This window comes from Astatotilapia calliptera, chromosome 17, assembly GCF_900246225.1.
Source record: "Astatotilapia calliptera chromosome 17, fAstCal1.2, whole genome shotgun sequence".
Taxonomy (NCBI): Eukaryota; Metazoa; Chordata; class Actinopteri; order Cichliformes; family Cichlidae; genus Astatotilapia; species Astatotilapia calliptera.
Genome location: NC_039318.1, coordinates 11,385,910 through 11,407,365, shown reverse-complemented (window position 1 = coordinate 11,407,365; position 21,456 = coordinate 11,385,910). Strand labels below are relative to the sequence as shown.

Genomic DNA, 21,456 nt, shown 5'->3' with positions numbered 1-21,456 from the left:
AGGGAACTTAAGCCAAGAGCCACATCATCTCTCAACAGCCGCACTCAATCCCTGCAGCCAGTTTCTGAAATATAGCAGAGAACAGTGGCAGCAGTTATAACTGGACACTAATGCCAACGCTTTTAAGCACCTAATTTACAAGAAATAGTTAAGCTAGACTTTCACCTAAGCCAACATGCACACACACGTGCTCAGTTCTACACCAGGGCAAGTGTTAATCCAGCCAATGACTTATTGCCTTGGCAGGCTAAATACTGTTAGGATTAAAAGACATACCAGGCATCTTAACCCTCAGGAGAAAGACACTGATTAACCCAAAGCCCGTGCCACATACCTGTATTCCATGCCTGGAATATGAATGAGAACTTCCCATTTCAGGGAAGAGTCGGTGCAGCCAGTCTTCATATGAGAACGGTGTTTTCAATACATTCAACATGCACCAAATGTCAGATTAAAACGTCAAAACTAGGAAAAAGGTTTGAACTGCCATCAAACACATTTTTGAGGGTTTTAATTCCCTGCAACAATGTGGATGTTGTTTGTAGGACCAAGCGCATCTCGACTTTCCTTCTGGCAAGGCGCTAGTGCGGGATTTCAGTGTCGGCTAAGGCCACAAAGCGGTGATGCCAAAACGTTGTCGGATTGTGTCCCTGCCCATCTGTTTGCACATTTCAATCACAGTTTATGTAGCATAAATAAATGAGACATGTCCTGAACCTTCCTTTTAAACTCAGTTTTGCATGTCTGAGTTATTTTTCCTGAGGCGCCACAACAGGCTAGTCAAGCCAGGTCAGATACACACAGCTGAATTAACCAAAGGATTGAACTGGTTTCATGTGCTTAGTTCTGCTCTTGATCTCGTCTAAACTCTGCTTCACTCCCTTTTTTTTCTCTTCCTGTGAACTTCCTGCCCTCTCATATCTGCCCACGCATTCACGAGAAGAAAGTTCTAATACTTTAATACGTTCCAATCTATCCCCTCTTCACAATCATTTCCTCCTAGCTCTTCGCAGCCTCAAATGCAAAGCCTTATAGTTTGTGCAGATATATCGTAAAAGTTGGTTATTTTTTTATGTGCATGCCAGTAAGGCTTCAGAGTATGAGGATGTCAGGGTTAAAGATTCTAAAAGACAAAGCAGGTTAGCTTGCTGTGACCTGTATACGGCTTCCTGAAGTATATGCTGCTCTGCTCTGTCTCCTTTCAAGTCTGTAAGTCAAAACTACACATATTTCACTCTCAAGAGGTTTTCAGCTAGTGACTCTCTTGACACACGCCAATCTGTCTTGGTGATGTGAGGCACCGAGCTAGTAAGAGACAAGAAATGCAGGTGAGGTCTGACTCTGCTGAACGAAGCAACGCATTGGTGCAAGGGGGTTTACCTAGGTAGCTCGATGCAGTGACATTTACGAAAGCCTGCCAGAAAGTGTCTGTCAGAAAGAGTGCCTACGCTACACTGTACGCAAACAAAAACAGACCATAAATCACAAAGATGATGAAACTTGAATGTCTTGCCTGCCCCAGAAAGTCCAAGCTAATCTGTCACTCAAGATAAGCTCTCTCAGCTTTAGTGAATAAGCATTGGAATTATGCAGTGGAAGTGAATGATTGGCTGGCATCCAGCTGAATTCGAGCCTGCTTCAACCTGAAAACACTCTGAAGTTACCATTGAAGGCATCCTAACTGCATGTAGGAACGAGTCTTTCTGAGAAAAGCACCGTTGCTACTAACCACACATGCAGAAACAAATTAATCTGTGAATCTTTGGACTGATAAGCAGTGATTTCCACCCTGATGGTGAACCCTAATGACTCTAGTGACCCCCTACTGCCACTTTAACACACGAGTGAGTTAAGACATTAGTTCAAGCAGCAGTGTCACACAATAACATGAGCTAAAACTGTTAGGCAGTGGCAGAGGAGCATCTTTTTGTGGTCTGATACATAAAATAACCGTTTTTCAATGCGGTCTTCAATATTGGAAAAAGGTGGAAGCATTGGGCCCTCAAATAATAGCCTTTCATGCAGTGATTTTAATAGCTAACAACAACGGCATCCGATTTAAAGGTGCTCATTTTCATTCCAACCGCTTCACACTCAAACCACCTCGTTGCAATCTGGACCACCGACTCCCAAAACCCTCCACCCTCGGCTGTACCTAGAAATTCTGTCCATAAAGCAACAAAGAGCAGCCATAACCAGGTCGAGCACTCGCCAGGAATGAATCTCATTTATTGCTGGCAAACCAAGCCTTCCCTATGGTTGTGGAGGTCGAGCTAACACACACTACAGGCAGTTTTAGCACACAGTTTGCCTGATGCTATGATGAAGGCTTGGTGGCACAGCAAACAGTTGTTGCCTTCTTGTGATTCAGGAGCAAACTTTGTTGAGTAGATTTTCTGATGTTACTGTTGGACAGTCACATCTGCAGGTGATGTTTTCACTGCTGACTCCTTTCCATGTGTGGCATGACCCCGAGCATGTCCCAGATATCTCAGGTATGCCGAGCAACATCTGCTGTTGATGGCTTCCAGTGTGGGAAGATCAATCTGAGTCTTCTTAAAAATTATTGACAAAGTACTCCTACATCTGTTAATACTATGTGAGGCTTTAAATTACTACCCAAACTGATTTCAGTTTATTAAAACTCCGTAGGTGGAATTTAGTGTTTTTGACTAGGTTCCACTGGGACCTCAAAACAGTTGCATTTTTAAAAAGCACTAATCAAAGCAGAAATAGAAAACAAAGTTCTGACATCAATAGGAACAAAATAACTGACAAAACAATTGAAAATGGAATAAAAAAATTCAAAATTCTCTCTGGGGTCTGCATGGACTCTACTGGGTAGGATGATTGATTGTAACATGCTGGCAAACAGTCTCTGTTTATAACTATTATTAGACAGCAAGTATTTGCAAACTTTCTCCTATCAGTTTTAGAGTGACTGCAATCAGTCAAAGTCAGACCACAGTAGTTTGGAGACCGGATGCCTCCCACCAAGTGACCTTTGCACTTGTTCTATGACTGCCATTAGTTGTCCAGAGGTTCAGGGTGCTGCACCTTCAACCTCGGAGCGACCCGTTGGTCCCGTTCTGGCAACTACTTTAAATCGGTCGCTGCATGATAAAAAAAAAAATCAGAGCAATCATCTGACAACCACCATTTGTCTTTCTCTTGGTTGCAAGGAGGTCACTGTCCTATTTTGACTATGCATGTATGTCCATCTGTTATATAGATGGACATAGCCAGATGTCAGATATAGAGTGGGTGTTTGAAACCTATAAACAACCAATTTACATGCTGTGATTTCAGCTATATTTAAAAACAACTGAGTGTAATCTGAGTCTGCATACTTGCGCTAAAGGTGAAAAGCGTGCAGAAGGATATCTCGACCATAACTGGTCAGTGATATGTGCCCTATCTTTAGCTCACAGTGGTAAAGAGAACTTCCAAATAATCCCGGATAGATTCCGAAATGTATTAACTTCCAAGGTGAGCCACACCCCTCCTCTGGTCAGCTTTTAATGCGACTAACTAACCAGACAACCTCCTTTGTGTTGTTCACTTTTGTGCATTTCTCTGTCACGTGTAAAAAAGTTTGCTTTGACAGCAGCAGCTCAAATGTGATTAGAGCTACAGACGTAAAAACAGTCCTGGGTCTGATTGCATGAGACACTTATATTAACTTGTTAAAAAGGTGAATGATATGGGCCTTGAATCTGGTTTGGTTTTACGGCACTTATAGAAAGCCTCGATGTCTTTCTGGCATTGCAGTTTGCAGTAACAGTTAGTGTTTCTTCCACACAGAAGCTGAAGTTAAAAGTGCCTTTCAGCAAGACACTTAATCCTTAATTGCTTCACTAGAGCTGCCCTGATGTTGGCATTATAGACTTTGAAAAAGGAGGCTGCCAACTACTGTGAAGACGATCAGCTTTTGTGGTTAAACAGCTCCTAAACACTCAAACTAAATTAAGATTGCAGTGCCACGCCAGTGCTATTTGGATTTAGGCAGCAATCGGATGCTCTAAATCCACACATTTTCAGAAACAATGTTCTCATTCGCACAGATCAGACGCTAAGTTCCCCTTTTACTAAGTCCCTAAAATGTTGCTCTTCAGGATATAAAAGCATGAGCGCACATCACTGGAAATTGATTTGGGTAAATTCAAGGGCTCATTTCCAAACAGACAGATATACGATAAAATCCAGCGGATGTCAGCAAAGGGCGAGCATTTACCAGTTTGACCTTTGCAGTTGTGTCGTGGCACTTTCTAAATCAATTACAAATCCCACTGCGTTGCTTTGCCTCGAGTCCCATTTTTATAGCTAACGAAGCTCTAAAACTGCACGGAGCACATCAACATGTCTGCAATCAGTGCTCGCTGATATGATGTGTGTTTCAAAGGCTACACATACTAACAGGGTAATAAATATGATTTTAAATAGAACAAACCTCAGTCATAACCCATGGACAGGGTCAACAATAATCACAGCTCTGATTTCATTAGTGCCGGCACAGAGGAAGGATATTATTCAGCAAGAAACCTCATCAGCTCATCGAAAGAACATCCTGCAACACGCTCTGTCTCCCTGCCTCTCTCAGCCCTGAATCCTCATATAGTTCCTTTTTTTTTCATTTTCACCTACTTTACTGTTAAGCCCATCTCCCTCCTGCTTTCCTCTCTGTTCTTATAGCTCAGGGCTGTGCAGGCTGTTCTAGCCCTTTTGCGGTTTTTGGCTGAAAGAAACAAGAAAGACATTTTCCCCTGAGAAATTAGTCAAAGCAGATCGTGGCTTCATCAGGCAAAAGCAGGGATCTGTCCCATAAATGCAGTAGAAAAGAAATATCAACAATAATGAATAAAAATAAATGAAATAATAAAGAAAGTTTCAGAATGACACAGACATCATGGGTGGAACTTGGATCTGCCGGCATAAGGATGAGGGATGGCAGACATTCCTCCTCCCAGTCTCTCCCGTTTGTGCTTTCTCTCCCTCCCCTGCCCTCTTCTTCTTGGTGGCAATTCACATTCAGTGATGTCTTTATTTCCCAACATGCCTCGGCAGGATCCTGTGCCAGCCAAGTAATCTGTGCCAACTTTGTGACCATGCCAATCCAATCACAGTAATCTTGCACAGGGCCAGAGGCCAAAGACCTGCAGCCACGTTCCCATATAACATATACATAAATAAAGCTTTCACAGCTTCAGTGTCTGTATGTTTAAATCTATTTTTAGTGACCGAGATGTAGTGAATGATCCAAAAGTAAAATCCAAATCTAAAAAGAAGTAAAAATATTTATTATGAGGTAAAATGTAAACCTACAGAACTTTATCTTCTGTTCTAGCGGAGATTCGGTTTTGTGGAATTTGCATATAAAGGTCAGGTCTATGCCACAGTTTTGTTATTGGTTTTTTCCGTGATATTATTTTTTAATTAAAAGTGTTTCCAATGTCATTAATAAAAGTTAACACTTTCCACTCTAGAGATCCCTGTATCTGTTATTAAAATTCAGTCTGCAGCAATTTTTCAAAGGTTGTGGAGTGTGGCACATTCAGTGAAGATTGATGATGATGACTAAAAGGATGCAGATTTGTTGTGCTTCATTTCTGTTGCAGCAAATTTGCTAGCCTAGAGTTTAGAGTTGATTTTTTTATAACAGGTTCAATAACAGTGGCTAATGACTCATTGTTGTAAGGTTCCTGTTTGCTCTCTAATTTACAGTTTTGATTGGGCTGAGGTTTTCAAATCTCACTCCAGTCTGGCGATGGGATAAGGACACTTATTGCATTTTAAACTTCATCCAAGCTACTCATTGAAGCCAAGATTGCTCATTTTTCATTTCATTTGTGGAGCCATCACTCACTAAATTTGAGGAGTTTTCTTTTTCATGATGAGAGTAACCCCAAAACAGCTTATCTCGCTTTAAGTGTCACACTGTGACTTTACAAGACTATGCATAATTTGTATTAATTGATGGAAACACTTGAACAAAACTACATTTAGAGCATTTATATGGATCATGCAAATGAGTAGTTGTTTTTAAATTTGACCAAAAGTGAGCTCAGAAATTACACCTGGAAGGAGTCACTTTGTTTATTTGTGTGAAGCTTTGTCTCTCCTTTAGTATGTGCATATTTGGGAGATGGAGTAGACAACAACATCAAATGGTTTGTGTCCCCACATACTCATCCTCTAATTGCTAGCTATGCTCAAAGCTAGCACTTACGAGCATCACGTTACACATTACATTTCATTGCACAGACCATTAGCGTTCTGGCCCTTTCAGGGGCTTCTCTGGTTATATTGATATGGTTTTACTTGTTGTAATGGCATTTGTTTTACATGTGAGCAGAGACATTAGCATTTTATTAGGTACACCTTGCTAGCTACTCATCACATTCCCAAGAGATCCATAATGTGATGAGAACGTCACAAAATTGCTGCAGATTTGTTGGCTGCACATCCATGGTGTAAATTATCCTAAGGTGCTCTGTTGGCTTGAGATCTGGTGAGTGTGAAGGCCATTCGAGTACACTGAGCTCATTTTTATGTTCAACAAACCAGTTTGAGATGATTTGAGCTTTGTGACTGCTGTAGATCATCTGCTTCAAGGTTTAATGTGAGGTGCATTGAAAGATGCTCTTCTGCATACCTTGGTTGTAATGAGTGCATATTTGACTTGAAGTGGTCTGACCATCATCCTTTTCTCTTTTTCTGTGCATTCAGAACACCAGCCTGTCTTGCCAACAACCACGCCACATTCAAAGTCTCATAAATCACCTTTCTTTTCTTCTGATGCTCTGTTTGAACTCCAGTTGGCTGTCTTGACCATGTCCACATGAATGAATGCAATGGATCGCTGCCAAGTGATTGGCCCATTAGATATTTTGGTTATGAGTATTGAACAGGTATAGCTAATAACATGTACAGTGAATGCATATATGCAGATGCCTGTTGATTCCTGCTATTCATTGGAATTATATAAATGCAGCTGCCATACTGCTCAGGGCCCACTAAGTCTCTTAATGCAGTGGAACTATATGAAGAGTTTGTACTTGGTTAATCAGTTTGCCTTGAAATGGGCACTGCAGGAGAGACATTTGGCTCAAAGTCTCTCCTCCTCACTGCTGCATGTCTTTATCTATTAAGAATCTATACATAAAACAAAAGCTTAATTTCGTTTCAGGACAGTTGCTAAACACTAAGCTAGTCTGAGCTTCTCAATCATGAGGTATCATTTCTTTCACTGAACATCAATAGGCCTGATATTTTATACAGGAACTGGTCAGAACCCAATGAGTGAAATGGCAGTGGCAGAGATGCATCACATGTCTTACTGTAGAGTGTAGTGCTCAGTCTGGCTAGTCTCTTTTTAGTTAATTTTGGGGAGTTGAAACGCAATCTACATTTTGGTTACACTGCTGCAATGACTCATGTCCATGTAATGGACTCCAGTGTACTCTATAGTTGTATTTTTGCTGTCTGATGTCTTCAGAAGACAGTAAAAGTAGAGTTACCGTCAGGCTTGTGTAAACAAAGCACCATGTGTGGAAGAATATGTTGGTGATTAGGTTGTCTGGCAAGCTGCCCCACATCGGAGTTAGTAAAGTGGAAATAATCAAAGAAATAATCAAAACCAAACATATAAAATGATAAAAGTGTTTTTCTCTTGATAGCTTCAAATCACTCATCTGTAATTTCTCCTCTATAGAGGTGTGAAGTTGAAGTTAACCCGACGATTACAGCCATACTAGAAGCATTAATGTCACATTAATGAGAGGGTGACTCCTCCTTAATGGGAGAATTCGTGCAACAGTGCGGCTATGCTGGCTGGTTTAAGATGCAGATTTTGTTCTTTTTATTTTAGACTTCAGTTTCAGTTCTGTTTGTAGATTTTATTCAGATCTTCTAACCTTAATTTAAAAAAACGTTTTTTTAGATATATCAAAAACTACACTACATATTTAAAAACACAGTTTATTATTAAAAATATCCAACTGATGGTGATTAATGACACAACAGTAGCAGGACACAGTACATTACAGTTTCACATCAGTCACTGATGTTAGCATTAGCGCATTAACATTAACATTAGCGCAGTGGCTTGAGCTACACGGCTGTAGCTAACAAGTTGTTCTTATTGTATTCTGGTTCCTCTGCATCCTGCTAAACAACAACAAAAATTAGGATTCCTAAACTAAGAGAGCTGTTAAACTTTGATCAAGAAAACATAATGACTTTTATCCAACGATGACAAAGTTTATTCGCCGTACACCAGTATGCTTTGACATGCTACTTAGCACTTTGATGCACCAAAGTGTTATACTCAAAATCACACACAGATTCATAATGACATCATTTTTTCGCTATTGGTTTCTCAATGTCAATTTCTCATCTCAACTTTACAGCAGAGACCACAAAGTTGAGAACACCAAGTTTAATCTGTTTGATCTGCAGTTCCTAAATAATTTAGTTCTTCCGATTATCTCGATAGATTATCTCGACAGAATAACTATTAATAAAACTGAGTTCTTATTATGAGAAAAAAATAACAATTTAACAACCTAAACAATATATGACATTTTTAAAATTTTTTAATTTCCTTCAAAGCATGTGATTGGCCAAAGGTAGGCTTCAGAAAAACCAAAAAAGTCCTATGCTCGTGTACTGTATATCAGTCGGTGTGTTGTAGGCCCAGAAGGAGCTGTGAAAGATGGTAGAGTTTGGACTGAATCCAAAAACTCATCCCATTTAGGTATAGCGTTTAAACAGTAATCAAATGATAGCACATTTGTTTGAAGGTTATGTTGTAAAAGCATCCTGCTGTGTAACATAGGTTTTGGGCTCACTGCCCAGATATTTCACACACTTAAGCTCATAATGGTATTTCTTAAGCTGTCAATCATCTGTCTCTCCCTCATAAATAAAAAGACTCGGACCATGAAAGCAGACACATTTTTTAAAAATTTCACTGTACTTAGTAAAAGACAAATACTACCCTCAATCATTCGCTCTCTACGAGGTGAAACCTCAAGAAAAGAGGTTTTTAAGAGGGTATATTTCTGAGGCAGTTAATGTAACCAGCACAGTGTGATATAACCGAGACAAACAAGGCCAACCATCCACAGACATAAATAGATTAGAAGTCTGTTAAATGATTCATTTGTACCCTATTGAATATCTTTAACCAGTCTCCCAGTTGGCTGTCCAGCTGTTGGGTGCATATTTGAGCTTCAACAGAGAGCCAAAAGGATTTGATAATTGTAATATCCATCCATCCATCCTCTTCTGTTTATCCGGGGTGGGTCACAGGGTCAGCAGCCTAAGCAGAGAATCCCAGACTTCCCTCTTCCCAGCCACCTCCTCCAGCTTGTGTGAGGGAACACGAACGTGTTCCCAGGCCAGCCAAGAGATTTAATCTCCCCACCGTGTCCTGGGTCTGTCGTGGGGCCTCCTTCCAGTGGGACATGCCCGGAACACCTCACCCAGGAAGTATTCTTGTCTGATGCCCAAACAACCTCAACTGGCTCCTTTCGATGTGGATCATGTGGATCATCATTTGAGCAGGAGGTGCTCTACCCTGAGCCCCTTCTGGTCAAACTCCTATCTCTAAGGGAGAGGCCAGCCATCATCTGCAATCTCGTTCTTTCGGTCACTACCCAAAGTTCATGACCATAGGTGAGGGTAGGGATGTAGGGACGCTCAGCTCTCTCGTCACCACCACGGACAGATGCAACGTCTGCATCACTGCAGCCGCAGCACCAGTGTGTCTGTCCATCTCTCGCTCCCCTCTCCTCTCGCTCGTGACATGGGGTGGGCACTTCAACCTTTTACAGCCGAGGACTATTCTCATTTTAAGAAGGAGGCCACCAGCTGATGAAGCAAACAGAACCACATCATCTGCAAATGATATGAACTGAATCGGTGACAAAGGGCAGCCCTGGTGGAGTCCAACACCATCGGCAACAAGTTCGACTCATTCCTGGCTATGGGGACCAAGTTCTTGCAATGGTTGTATAAGGATCGAATGGCTCGTAGCAACAGGCCAGACACCCCATACTCCGGAAGTACCACCCACATAACACTCAGAGGGAAACTCCACAAAATGCATGCGGACTGGTTCGGCAATCTTCTGTCATAATTGTAATATGAATTATTAATTACATCACGTTTGGATCTCGGCTGAGCTGTGCCCTGATCACTATCTCTGTATTCCATCATTTCCCCTCACTGGAGACAATCTGATATCACAAAAATCAGATGTAGAAAAAGCTTGAATAGTAAAGACAAGCCTACAGTACTGTTAAATGTCTTAAACATTACCTCACTGAAGGAGAAAGCAAATTCAATTAATACAAATTGGATGAGAAGCCAGCCTTTGAAAGCACATGACAGTTCATGTTTGCATATGAAAATGAGACATCGCATTATTTATTGTTCAGGCAGATGGTTGTCTCTTTTCCTGGGTGCTTTTTCATATTCTTATGTTTTGACAGAGCCTTCTGTTGAATAATTGAATTTCAAGTTTTACTTACATCTGTTATATTCATTAGTACGGTGCTTTTACAGTTTTGGAGACTGTGCATCTGAAGAAGAAACATAACAAATTTCTCCACAACCTATAAGCTAGCTTCAGTTTGCACAATTACTGAGCAAACTGTGAAGATCTTCACTAAACTGCAAGACCATCTGTTAATAGTCTGAAGTAACACATAGCTGGTTGTTTTGCTTTTTTAAGAAAGTGCCTAGATGAACTTTTACAGCCTGTATCTTCTTCATTAATGAGGCTTCACAAGTTTTCGTTCCCTCCAACCAAACTGCTTCGCTAATGAGGGAGGTCCTCAGCATGAACTATACTTGCTACAGGTCTTAGTGTCTGTGGAAGATACTGTACATCTTTTAAAGATAATACTAAACCAAACATCCCTTAATGTCCTGCTCTGATCTAGAATAACCTCAATTTACACTCAATCCTTTGTTATCCTTAGAAATTCTTTATATAAATATATATAATATATATATTTGTATTTACATATCACTTCAAAAAAAGTCAGTAGTGCTGTGTGGTCTATTCTATAAAAGTTAAATACAAATGAACACATGTAGAGGTAAGTACAGGTAATACAAAAAATTGCATACTGCACACCTGTAGCTGTGTTAAACCAACAGCTAGGTGACCCAGAACAACATAACAATCATTTCGGTTGAGCTGTGCTTACAGAAAGTACTCAGCGTCACACGCGCACACACAAAAATACAGTCTTTCAACACTTCCTGTCACTGTACAGCCCCAAATCTTTCTCCTCCTCATCAGCGTGGTTCCCATGGTGACAGCAGAAAGAGCAGCAGAGAGAGCAGGGTCAAAGGCTCAAAAGTCATCGTGTGGGCGGAGCCTTTAACAGGCACCTGACGGAGGATAGGCAATAAGATACAACATTACAGAAAATAGAGTTAACAAGAAAATATAAATATATATAAATATATCTATATATAGATATATAGACAGATATATCGAGATATATATCGAGAGAGATAGATAGATAGATAGATAGATAGATAGATAGATAGATAGATAGATAGATAGATAGATAGATAGATAGATAGATAGATAGATAGATAGATAGATAGATCTGATAACAGATACAAATAAAAACACCTTCAAAGCAGTGGTACAATACAGTGGTCCCTCGCTATAACGCAGTTCACCTTTCGCAGATGCTTTGCTGATTTTTTTTTTTAACAGCGCATTGTGTTCTGCGTCCTGATTGGCTGTAGACCATTGTCAATCAATCTCGTGTCATGTCTCCTGTACAGTATAGGATGAGTTCAGCTTGTCAAATTTACATGAATCTTCGATCGTTACCAGTGTGACTCTGAAGTGCTGTACTGTATGTTGTGGGTGCCTTTGGTTTCATTCTATAATACTGGACTTATTATTCTACGAAGGTTTGAACTTTGAGTGTTTAAACAAAAGAGAAAAGTGGGAAAATGTTCATGCCTGTCCTCGGAAAGTGTATAAAGTGTGTAGTGAGTGGTTTTACAGCCTTAAAACATCTATAATAATTGTAAAACATAAAGTTAGCTACTTCGCAGATTTCACCTATCGCGGGTTATTTTTAGAACGTAACTCCCGCAATAAACCAGGGACCACTATATAAAGAAACGAGGGGCGACTCAAGACTTTTCGCTGTACTTAAATTTGTAAGTATGTGTACATCTTTAGAAATAAAACTAGGTTTGCTGTAGTTGCTCAACTAAAAAAATAGAAACAAAAACGAAATCTACGATTCCATCTGTATGTTTATTGAACTTCAGGGAGAGCAAGCAGTGGTGTTACATCACACAGCAGACACTATTCAATGAAAAGTGCATCATCCAGGAACAACATTGATATCAAGTTGCATCAGGCTCTCTCTGACAGAGCTCTGCATGTGACAGGCTGATCGATCACTCTGCATTTGCTTCTCAGTAATTAATCAGAGGAGCTCATTGTAGTGGTTTGAAGGAGGTGTGGGTGGGTGTGAAATAACCCAAAAAGTATTGGAAAACGGTCAGAGGATTTCAGGCCTCAGAATCGTCGATACTGATGCACAACTACAGATCCGTCCCTAATGCTCCATGAAAGTCGGCAAAAATCGATTCGGTTGTCAAAAAAAAGAATCGTTCCAAATAACTCTCGAGTCTGTCTGCACTTGTATAAGTGTTGATGCACGGGATTTGTTTCACTTCTGTTTGGCTGATACGTTCTCAGTCACATAACCTGTTCGAACCATTCCCGCCCCTTTCTTTGTCTTTGAAATGGGCAGACAATTATTGCCATGTCTGCTAACCTGTCATGTTTACTTATTGTTCTGAGTTCTTTTTACTTACCTGTGTAGGTGGAAGGAGATGAGGAAGGACTGGGCGACGACGAGGTGGGGTCCTGTCCTTTCCCTCTGGACTACGACCGCTGGGTGCATCACCTGGCTCGTCCCCTGAACAAAAGCGAAAAATAAGATGATTTTAGCATGACAGTATATAAGATTAGATCAAGATCAAGTTAAGATCCCAGAACATGCTCACTGATGAAAATCTGGCATTAAAATCCCCATTAAATTAAGAGAGAATACTTGTGGAAGTTATTTTGGTTCTGTTTTTACTCTCATGGTTGCACACAATCTTGCATTATTTATGACTGTTTTGTTGATTAGAACTAAAAGATTTATGGACTTCGCCGCACCCACCCACAGCTTCGCACAGTGTGAATACCGTTACCTTACAAGGCATAAACTCACACAGATGTGCAAAATGTTGCTTCGTCTAATGGGTATGCGGCCGCACTTTCATATAGGTGTGTGTGTGTGTGTGTGTGTTGGAAGGACTCCAGACTTATCGCAGGAGAAACTCAGGTAAGTGAGTGGATTAGGACAGGAGGGAAACAGACTTTGCCGGTGGCTAAACACAGTTGCACACACGCATATTTCAGTCTGAGACATTGTCATACACACCTGCACTGTCGCAAGAAAACTCGTTCATAACGAGCTCGCGCTCTCTGTAATATCTTGGCACAAACACGCTAACACACACACACAGAGTCATACACACACCTGCTTGGGAAGAAATCTGATTCCGTCTCTTACAATACATATTGTCATGCAGTACAATAGACAAAGAGCTTCTTTCAGTCGCTGAGGAATGAGGCGAGTTTGTTAATGTTGAAACACTCACACAGATATTATATCTCAGTATTACAGACAGAAAATATGAGAAATTTAAAACAGAAACACGGACAACCTCCTTCAAAATATCAGCGTGCGAGACGCCTGATGTGTTTTTGTTTTCCACCGCGTCTGTGCCGATGATAGAGGTGATTTACTCGCAGCAGAATGTTTACCAATTAGGCATCTGTCCTTTATTGTGTGCACCGTTGACAAATAGCAGCATGGAGCAATATGGGACCCTGGGTTCCTATCTGAACAAACATTGCATTCACGCCTGTGTTTGTGTGTGGTCTTGCTCTGTGACCATCTGTTCCCATCAGAATCGAAAACCTCGAGTCACATCTGGTTTGAACCTGTTTAGGAGACAGAATTGGGTCGTGTCATTATTGATTTGCCACAATAACAAGTGCAGCGAGACGAATTCATGTTTCATTTTTAGCACAATATTAACCGAGCCTCTCTTTCCTTTGCACTGAGCTTAGTTTGATGAAAAATGTGGGAGGGAGGCAGGCGCATTGTCCACTTTGTTAGACAACATTAACTTTGAAACATCAGAGCTTAATGTTTCCCCTGAGTACGCGCATGCAGATGTAAGCATGCCCAGTGCATTAGCGGCATTTTCCCCAATCAATTATAGGAAACAAAATGATGACTGAAGGAAAACTATTAAAACCTGAGCAAAATACATGCAGAGAGTTCACATATATATATGTATATATATATATGTTGTAGTGGCAACAACACAGTTGCTTACCTACCTCAGTGACCTCGTGCCCAGACTCTGCTTCCTTAACAGAAGTTGTGTCAGAGGGATTAAAGAGATCCGATGCAACAATTACACAACTGATCACCAATCTGTGACCTAGGGTGTCCTTATGTTCAAACATAGTGTAGATTATGGAGAAACTGTGGTTTATACATAAGTCCATTTACAGAACGCCACTCGGGTTCAGATCAGTCAGGCCGTTCCTCCCAATCACACCCCTCCATTGCCCATGTGACCATTGAAGTCACTGGATTAAGCACCCTCATGCAGCCCACCCAGCGACTCCAAGAAGGCGGGTGCACTGATCAGATAACTGCGAACAACAGTAAGCAAGCAAAAAGGATGCAAGTGCAACATCCACAGCCTGCTGCTTCTCACTAAGAGCAACTCTAGATTAGATCAGAGAGCAGCATTCAGTCATAAATATTTTTTTGAGTTTTCTTCTCAGTATATGAAACTATATTAGCATTTTAACACTTTAACACTTGAATACTTCAGCATTGTCCTTTTAGCTAAATGCAATTTTAAAATTTGGACTTTTTTTGTGCAATTTGTCTTGTAAAAAAAGGCAAGAAATTTAATTGTAAACCTTCACTGATATTTCCACTTGGATTTACTTGCTTGAGCCCGTGTCACTTCAGCTTGTATGTGTGTGTGCATGTGAGTGTCACAACACACAGTCTCCTCCTACATGCCCTTTGGCATGTTTGTTTCTTAGCAACAATCCAGAACACATCACGTATAGCAGATTGTCTAGAAATATGTGTACGGACACACACAGCTACAGGTGATTAATTGCTTCTGGACCTACTCATGGTGTAGTTTAACCTTTATTGCCACCTGCAAGGATGGGGTTATCGTTTTGTGTGTGTGTGTGTGTGTGTGTGTGTGTGTGTGTGTGTGTGTGTGTGTGTGTGTGTGTGTGTGTGTGTCTATTTGGGCAAATTAATGACATACTGAGGGACAGTCAGTGAACTACAGTAATACACTGCAGTTTCCGTGTATCTGCTATCGCACATCAGCCAAAAGCTTCAGTGTTGTTCCATACAAACAGCGAGCAGCTCCATTCATGCACGGTTTGCATCCCCAAAGGAGCTGAGCTGACACTTTACAAGGCAGGACACCAGTGGTCACTATGTCCTGCGATAAACTGCAACTGTAATGGCTGTAGAGGGCAACTGGATAAAAATGGGAACAGATTCACTAACTCCTCCTTTCCAAAACAATAAATATGTCCCTGTCACCTCTGAGTTGTAATTTAGACACTCGAACCATAAGAGTTGCTTCACTTTCCTAAAATAACACAATCTGAGCAGTTTAATCTTCACTTTAACGTCTGACACGTTTGCCTCATTGACCAGCATCTCTCCACACTGCTAAAATGTGTGTTCTGTTGAGAGGGAAACACAGAGCCTCATTGGTAAAACACAAACTTCTGCTTTCCAGAAGCACAGTATGGCATCCAGTGTTACATGATGTGTGCACCTCTTGCTGAGTCAGGCTGCGAGTTAAAGGTGCCCAGCTTTAGCCATCTCTCTTGGGAGAAGAAGTGTCTTCTCTCTCTGCACCGCCAACAACACATTTTCTTGAGAGAGGTCCTGCACACTGCAACGTGTGGCTCAGTGACCTTACAGCTTTGCAACCCTTTGAAAGCTAAGATTCTTCTAATTTGCGGCCTCCAAATCCTTTCCTTGGTATTCTTTTCTCGTTTTGTGCAGGAACAATTAAATGCTTCTTGTTTGGCATTTCTCATCGGCTGTGGATCTTGATCAATAACAAGACCTAATTAAAATTTTAATGTCAGATATATTTATGTTTTTTAATGCAACATAAATATATTCATCCATGCCCTTTTTGCTCTCCTGGTAAACGTTCAACAGTCTGGGAAAGTTTTTTAAATAAACTAAAAAATAAATAAATAATTTTTTGTGAGGACTGTATGAAACATTGGCAATAAATGGCAAGCAAAACACAATGTGTGCCACTGGGGTGGAGAAATTCATTCTCGTCTTTGTGACACATAAATCATATATTTCGTGTTTTCATGTTTTCCTATTTTAGACACAAAGCATTCAAACTGTAGCCACAATCATAATTTGCATCTGGAGCTCTGTTTGTAATATTACACTTTAGCATTCCTGCAACAACTATTCCGGGAAAGCCGCTACCCAAACATCAGCATAGCTGTGTCTGATTCCTCCATTTGGCCATCTAAAAAAAACCCTACTGACAGCACAGCTTCTTCCTAATGGCAGCAGACGCCACAGTGTATGTGCTGCATGTGTGTGTGTGTGTGTGTGTGTGTGTGTGTGTGTGTGTGTGTGTGTGTGTGTGTGTGTGTTCAAAAACACAGTGTGTGTCACAGAAACTCGTTAGTAATGCTTTGATCAGCTCGGCCTGCGTGTGAAACAGAACTCAATGAGCACATTTGGATGTGTCAGGCAAAAAAAGAAGAGTATTTGTGCTCTTGTCTTGGTGCAGAGGGTAATATCAAGTGTGTGTGTGTGTGTGTGTGTGTGTGTGTGTGTGTGTGTGTGTGTGTGTGTTTGCTTGTGCAGTTGTCAGGAGAAGCATGATCTGAGGAGCCAAAGTTAACGATGAACTGACAGCAAAGGTGAAGATGTATATGCGCTAAGCATGTGTGTGTGTGTGAAATAGAAAGTGCATTAATGATCAATCGCATGCGATATCAAATACTTGTGGTGTACTGTACAGAACTGTCAATTTAGGCCCCAATTAGGGGCAGTCTTGTTGTTCCTCAGTTTATATACACGGAGCATTCGCTCACACACACAGACACACACAAGCTAATGATGCGAGGTGACCTTGAAAAGCGTCTGGATAGCTCGTGTGTGTGTGTGGGCGTGTAAATGTATCCCAAGCATTTCCAGCTGAATCAGTAATGAGCATTTCATTACTTCAGCCTCAGTTCCCCAGGGAGGAAACACACACACACACACACACACACACGCACACACACACACACACACACGCAGAGCAGAAAGAGCATGGTACAAGGTAGCTGTAGATTATTCCCTCAGCAAGTGCTTATTAGAATTAAATTATATTATGATAGTGACATTTTCTTTAAAAGCAAAGAAAGAAAGGAGCCGACTTCCAACTTCAGTACATCCTGACATGAATGACTACTTTCTATGCAATCTTGCAATGAAAGCAGCGTGATTCTGATATCCTGTTGAAACCTTCAAGGGCACTGTACTGCAGTATTATTCACTGCAGTCATCTTGTTATTTACTGACTATAAAAAAGAGAGTATGGGTCCCAGTATAGCTCACTGGGTTGAATAGGTGACCCACATGCCATAAAGCTATCACAGAGGCCTGCGTTTGAATCCACACCGAGGTCATTTACTGTGTATCTCTGTTTCCTGCCTTCTCTCATTGTCCTATCTTTATGAAGGCTAAAGAAATCTACAAATAAATACATATAAGAGCATAATGGAAAACGATATGCTTGTCCTTTATGTTATGAGTATCTATAGAAACGAAACGCATCCTCTCTAACCCCTCTGGGTAATTTACCATTACATTTCCAAGGGAAACGGAGGAAAAAAGGAAGAACACAGAGAAGGTTCATGGATGTAGTAAAGGAGGACATGCAGAGGGTTTATGTGACAGAGGAGGATGCTAGGGATGGGGTGAGATGGAGGCAAATGATCCACTGGGCGAAACCTGAAAGGAACAGGTGGAAGAAGAAGAAGATTTCCAAGCACTTTAGTAAGATTTTAAGAACGATACATTGTAACACCATAGTTACAGTTTATAGACGTCCCTTAAGTACCACGCATCCAGGCAATCATTAAGTTAGTGTTTTAAAATGAGGATAGCTGAGCATGTGTGTGCCTGTTCAAAGCACTGCTGTGCAGAACAGGAAGATTGGTGGGTGAAGGTGGATGAAAGAATGAAGCGAGCAGAGTGGCTCTTTGAAGGCTACACATCAACAGCAAGCCGGAGAGGGTGTTGTGGGAGGCGCAGCTAGACAAAGCAAGGGCAGCATGCTTCTCCAAAAGGTCAAGTATGAGAATAATAGCATCCCTGCAGAGAGGAGGACTAATATACAGATGATGTCGAATCAGATTTGCATGAACAATCTCCCTCAAGTGCCGACATGACCAGAAAGTCAGAGGTAAAAAGGGGCGGACTGAAAATAAGGAAATAGATGGTTTGATAGACGAGGAGACAGGCAATGAACAGTCTGTTTGATAGAGGTTATGGGTGTGGCAGCATAAGTGAACCCAACCATGCTGCCGACCTTTTCAGTAGATGTTCTGTGATTTGCAGCATCTCGCATAAAGTTTTGCTACTTTTATCTCTTCCGTGTTGAGCAGCACAGAGAGCTTTGCATAAAAGACAAGAGCAAAGCGAATGTATAATTCTTTAGTGAGCTGCATCTCCTAACCTGAGGATCTGACAGATATTAGCAAAAGCGAGATACGCGACTGCACACGTACATCATTGATTCTCAGTCTTTTTGGCCCCACTGTTGCCCCCATTAATTGGTGTGTGAAGCAGTTAGCATCAATGCACCGCAAGCTGTGAGTTCCAAGCAACAAAATGATAAAAGAAAGCATCTGTTTAAAGAAAAATGCCCAGCCCAAGTGATTTCACCACAAAAAGTATCAGGAGCCAAAAATAAATAAAGTTAAATGCCGTATTTTTCAGACCATAAGGCACACCGGATTATAAAGCGCATTAAGCGAAACAAAACAGATGAGCTCATTCTCTTTGCTTCCTCTACTTCTGTACCATTGATTAATGTTGAATTCCCTTGCAGCTGCTCTATTCCTGTGTTGTTGCAGTATATTATGACTAACCTCGTATTGTGGATCTCAGTTGTTCTCATGATTGAAATTTGGTCCGTTTAAAGCATCCTGCCATGCGATTGCATTTGTCCCTAACCATCGGGAACCCCCACGTTAACTTTTATCGAGTGGAAAAAAAAGTGATTCATTCATCATTCATCCTCCAGCTTCACTGTGTTTATGTTATGCTAACATAGCTGTGTCGCTAGTGATCACGTAGCACATCATTATTAGGGTTGCCAACCGTCCCTTAAAATACGGAATCGTCCCGTATTTAGAAACAAAAGTACACGTCCCGTATTGAGCTAATAAGGGACGCACTTTGTCCCGTAATACAGTGAGAATCAAAAGTAGTCTATAAATGTTTATGGAATTAACGCTTTGTTTGAAAACATAATTCCCAGCCCCTCTCCTGCTTTGTGACCAATGAGCTGACAGCACACTTATGACAATTCGAGTATGACAATTCAGATTACCGCTCATCTCATTGGTCGAGGAAAGGTCGCTTACGGAGAAAATACCGGAAGACAACAGATGACCACAACAACAAGCATGGCCAACAGGGAAACAAACGCTGACACTGCGGTGCAAGTCTCGGACGACAGTACACCTAAAGCTGGGCAGACACTGTGCGATTTTTTCAGTCACGTTATTCAGCTCCTGCTCAAACTGCACGATTGACTCGCAGGGGTTAGAAGTTGGTAGGTCACGATGCAGGTCTCACACTATACGGCCCGATGCTCTGATGCGACCTGAGTGCTCACACTGTGCCTCCATAAAATGAAGGTTATAACAGAAAATCTGTCGCTCGCTCTCTCTCTCCGTCTTTCACTCACACAGACACACCACCACCATCAACTTTGCTAAATTGCTAATGAAAAACATTGATCAGGCAGCTGTGATTGAGCAGCAATGTAAATCCAACTATTTTCACGGTTGTTGTGGTCGTGATCATTTTGTGAGGCCACATTGGAAAGCTCATCCGAGCCTTTTCGAAGTTCTACAAGTAGTGCCTCCATCGCTTGTGTCCAGATCACACGCTGCACTGCTGTGCTGCTCCGTCTTTTTCACCGACGTTTACGTGTTTGCGCGTGCGCAGTGTGAGCGCCTGTGGTGACACCTTCACGAGCGATTGATGATCGGGAGCTGGTCGTGAGGTGTTAATCACTTCTCGTTACCCCACGTATACTACACGACGCACGATGAAGGCCAAAATCGGTCCGATCACTCAAAAATCGGCTCAAAATGGGCCAAAAACCGCACAGTGTAAGCCCAGCATTAGAGCAGCAATGTTTGTTCCCCTCAGAGAAAGGGAAGAATGGGAAAAGGAAAACACCTGGCTGGAAAAAGTTAATATGGGCATGTGCAGTGAATATCAGCGCTATGTGGCCAGAAGTGTGATAATATAACTTATTTTGTGTAATAAACAACTGCAAGGATAAATGATTACAACAAATAGATGACTAATACATAAAAGTAATACATAGATGAATAATGATGATGAGTTAAGATGCGTAATCATGGGAACAAGCGGGTTTACAAACAGGAGCAGCTGATTAGCATTAGAAAAGCTGAAATAATACCTCAACTGAAGCCAATTGTACTAAATGCACTAAATGTGCACTGTTCCAAGAATATTTTTCTTTCTATTGTTTTCTATAATTTTAAGTTAAGCAGGACAGAGTTCTTTTAAAGAAAGATTTACTTATATTCTCAAAAGTTAAGCATGACAGGCTTCTGTTTAAGAAGGAGACCTGTTTTACTGTGTTAATGTTGTCATTTTGAGCTAAAAATAAATGGCTAAATGATCATTTGTTTCACATGTGTTCATATCACAAAGAATAGAATATGCATGTACTTAAATCAACTTCAAGTCAAATGGTTAAAAAAATAATTTCACACACAAAAAAAGAGCTAGAAAATTCACCACACTGGGAAGGGTGAAGACAACTGGGTCGCCCGGCCCTGGCCACGAGGTGTCCCTTATTTATTTTTCAGGGAGTTGGCAACCCTAATCATTATATACCAGCTAGCCCAACTTCAGTAACCCTACAAACGTCACTGCTGTTTAGTTTTCTTCTTCATTTATGTCTGAAGTGATAGCAGAGCTGTACGTTTGAATTTTTTCACAAATCTCTCAGTCAGAACATGCAATGTCATGTTTAGGT

The 21,456-nt window shown here is 41.1% G+C and overlaps 1 protein-coding gene across 2 annotated transcripts in view; it reads right to left on the bottom strand.

The window, feature by feature from the left end:
• Window positions 1–9,441: 9,441 nt before the first annotated feature.
• gpc5b (glypican 5b) overlaps window positions 9,442–21,456 on the bottom strand; it is a 63,610-nt gene continuing 51,595 nt past the window's right edge. For both annotated transcript variants that reach the window (XM_026146863.1, XM_026146864.1), the window contains exons 10-11: window positions 12,871–12,974; window positions 9,442–11,406 (exon numbers count right to left, since the gene is read on the bottom strand). In XM_026146863.1, coding sequence (XP_026002648.1) covers window positions 11,311–11,406; window positions 12,871–12,974 — 200 coding nt within the window. In that variant the 3' untranslated portion in view covers window positions 9,442–11,310. The remainder of the gene's footprint in view (window positions 11,407–12,870; window positions 12,975–21,456) is intronic.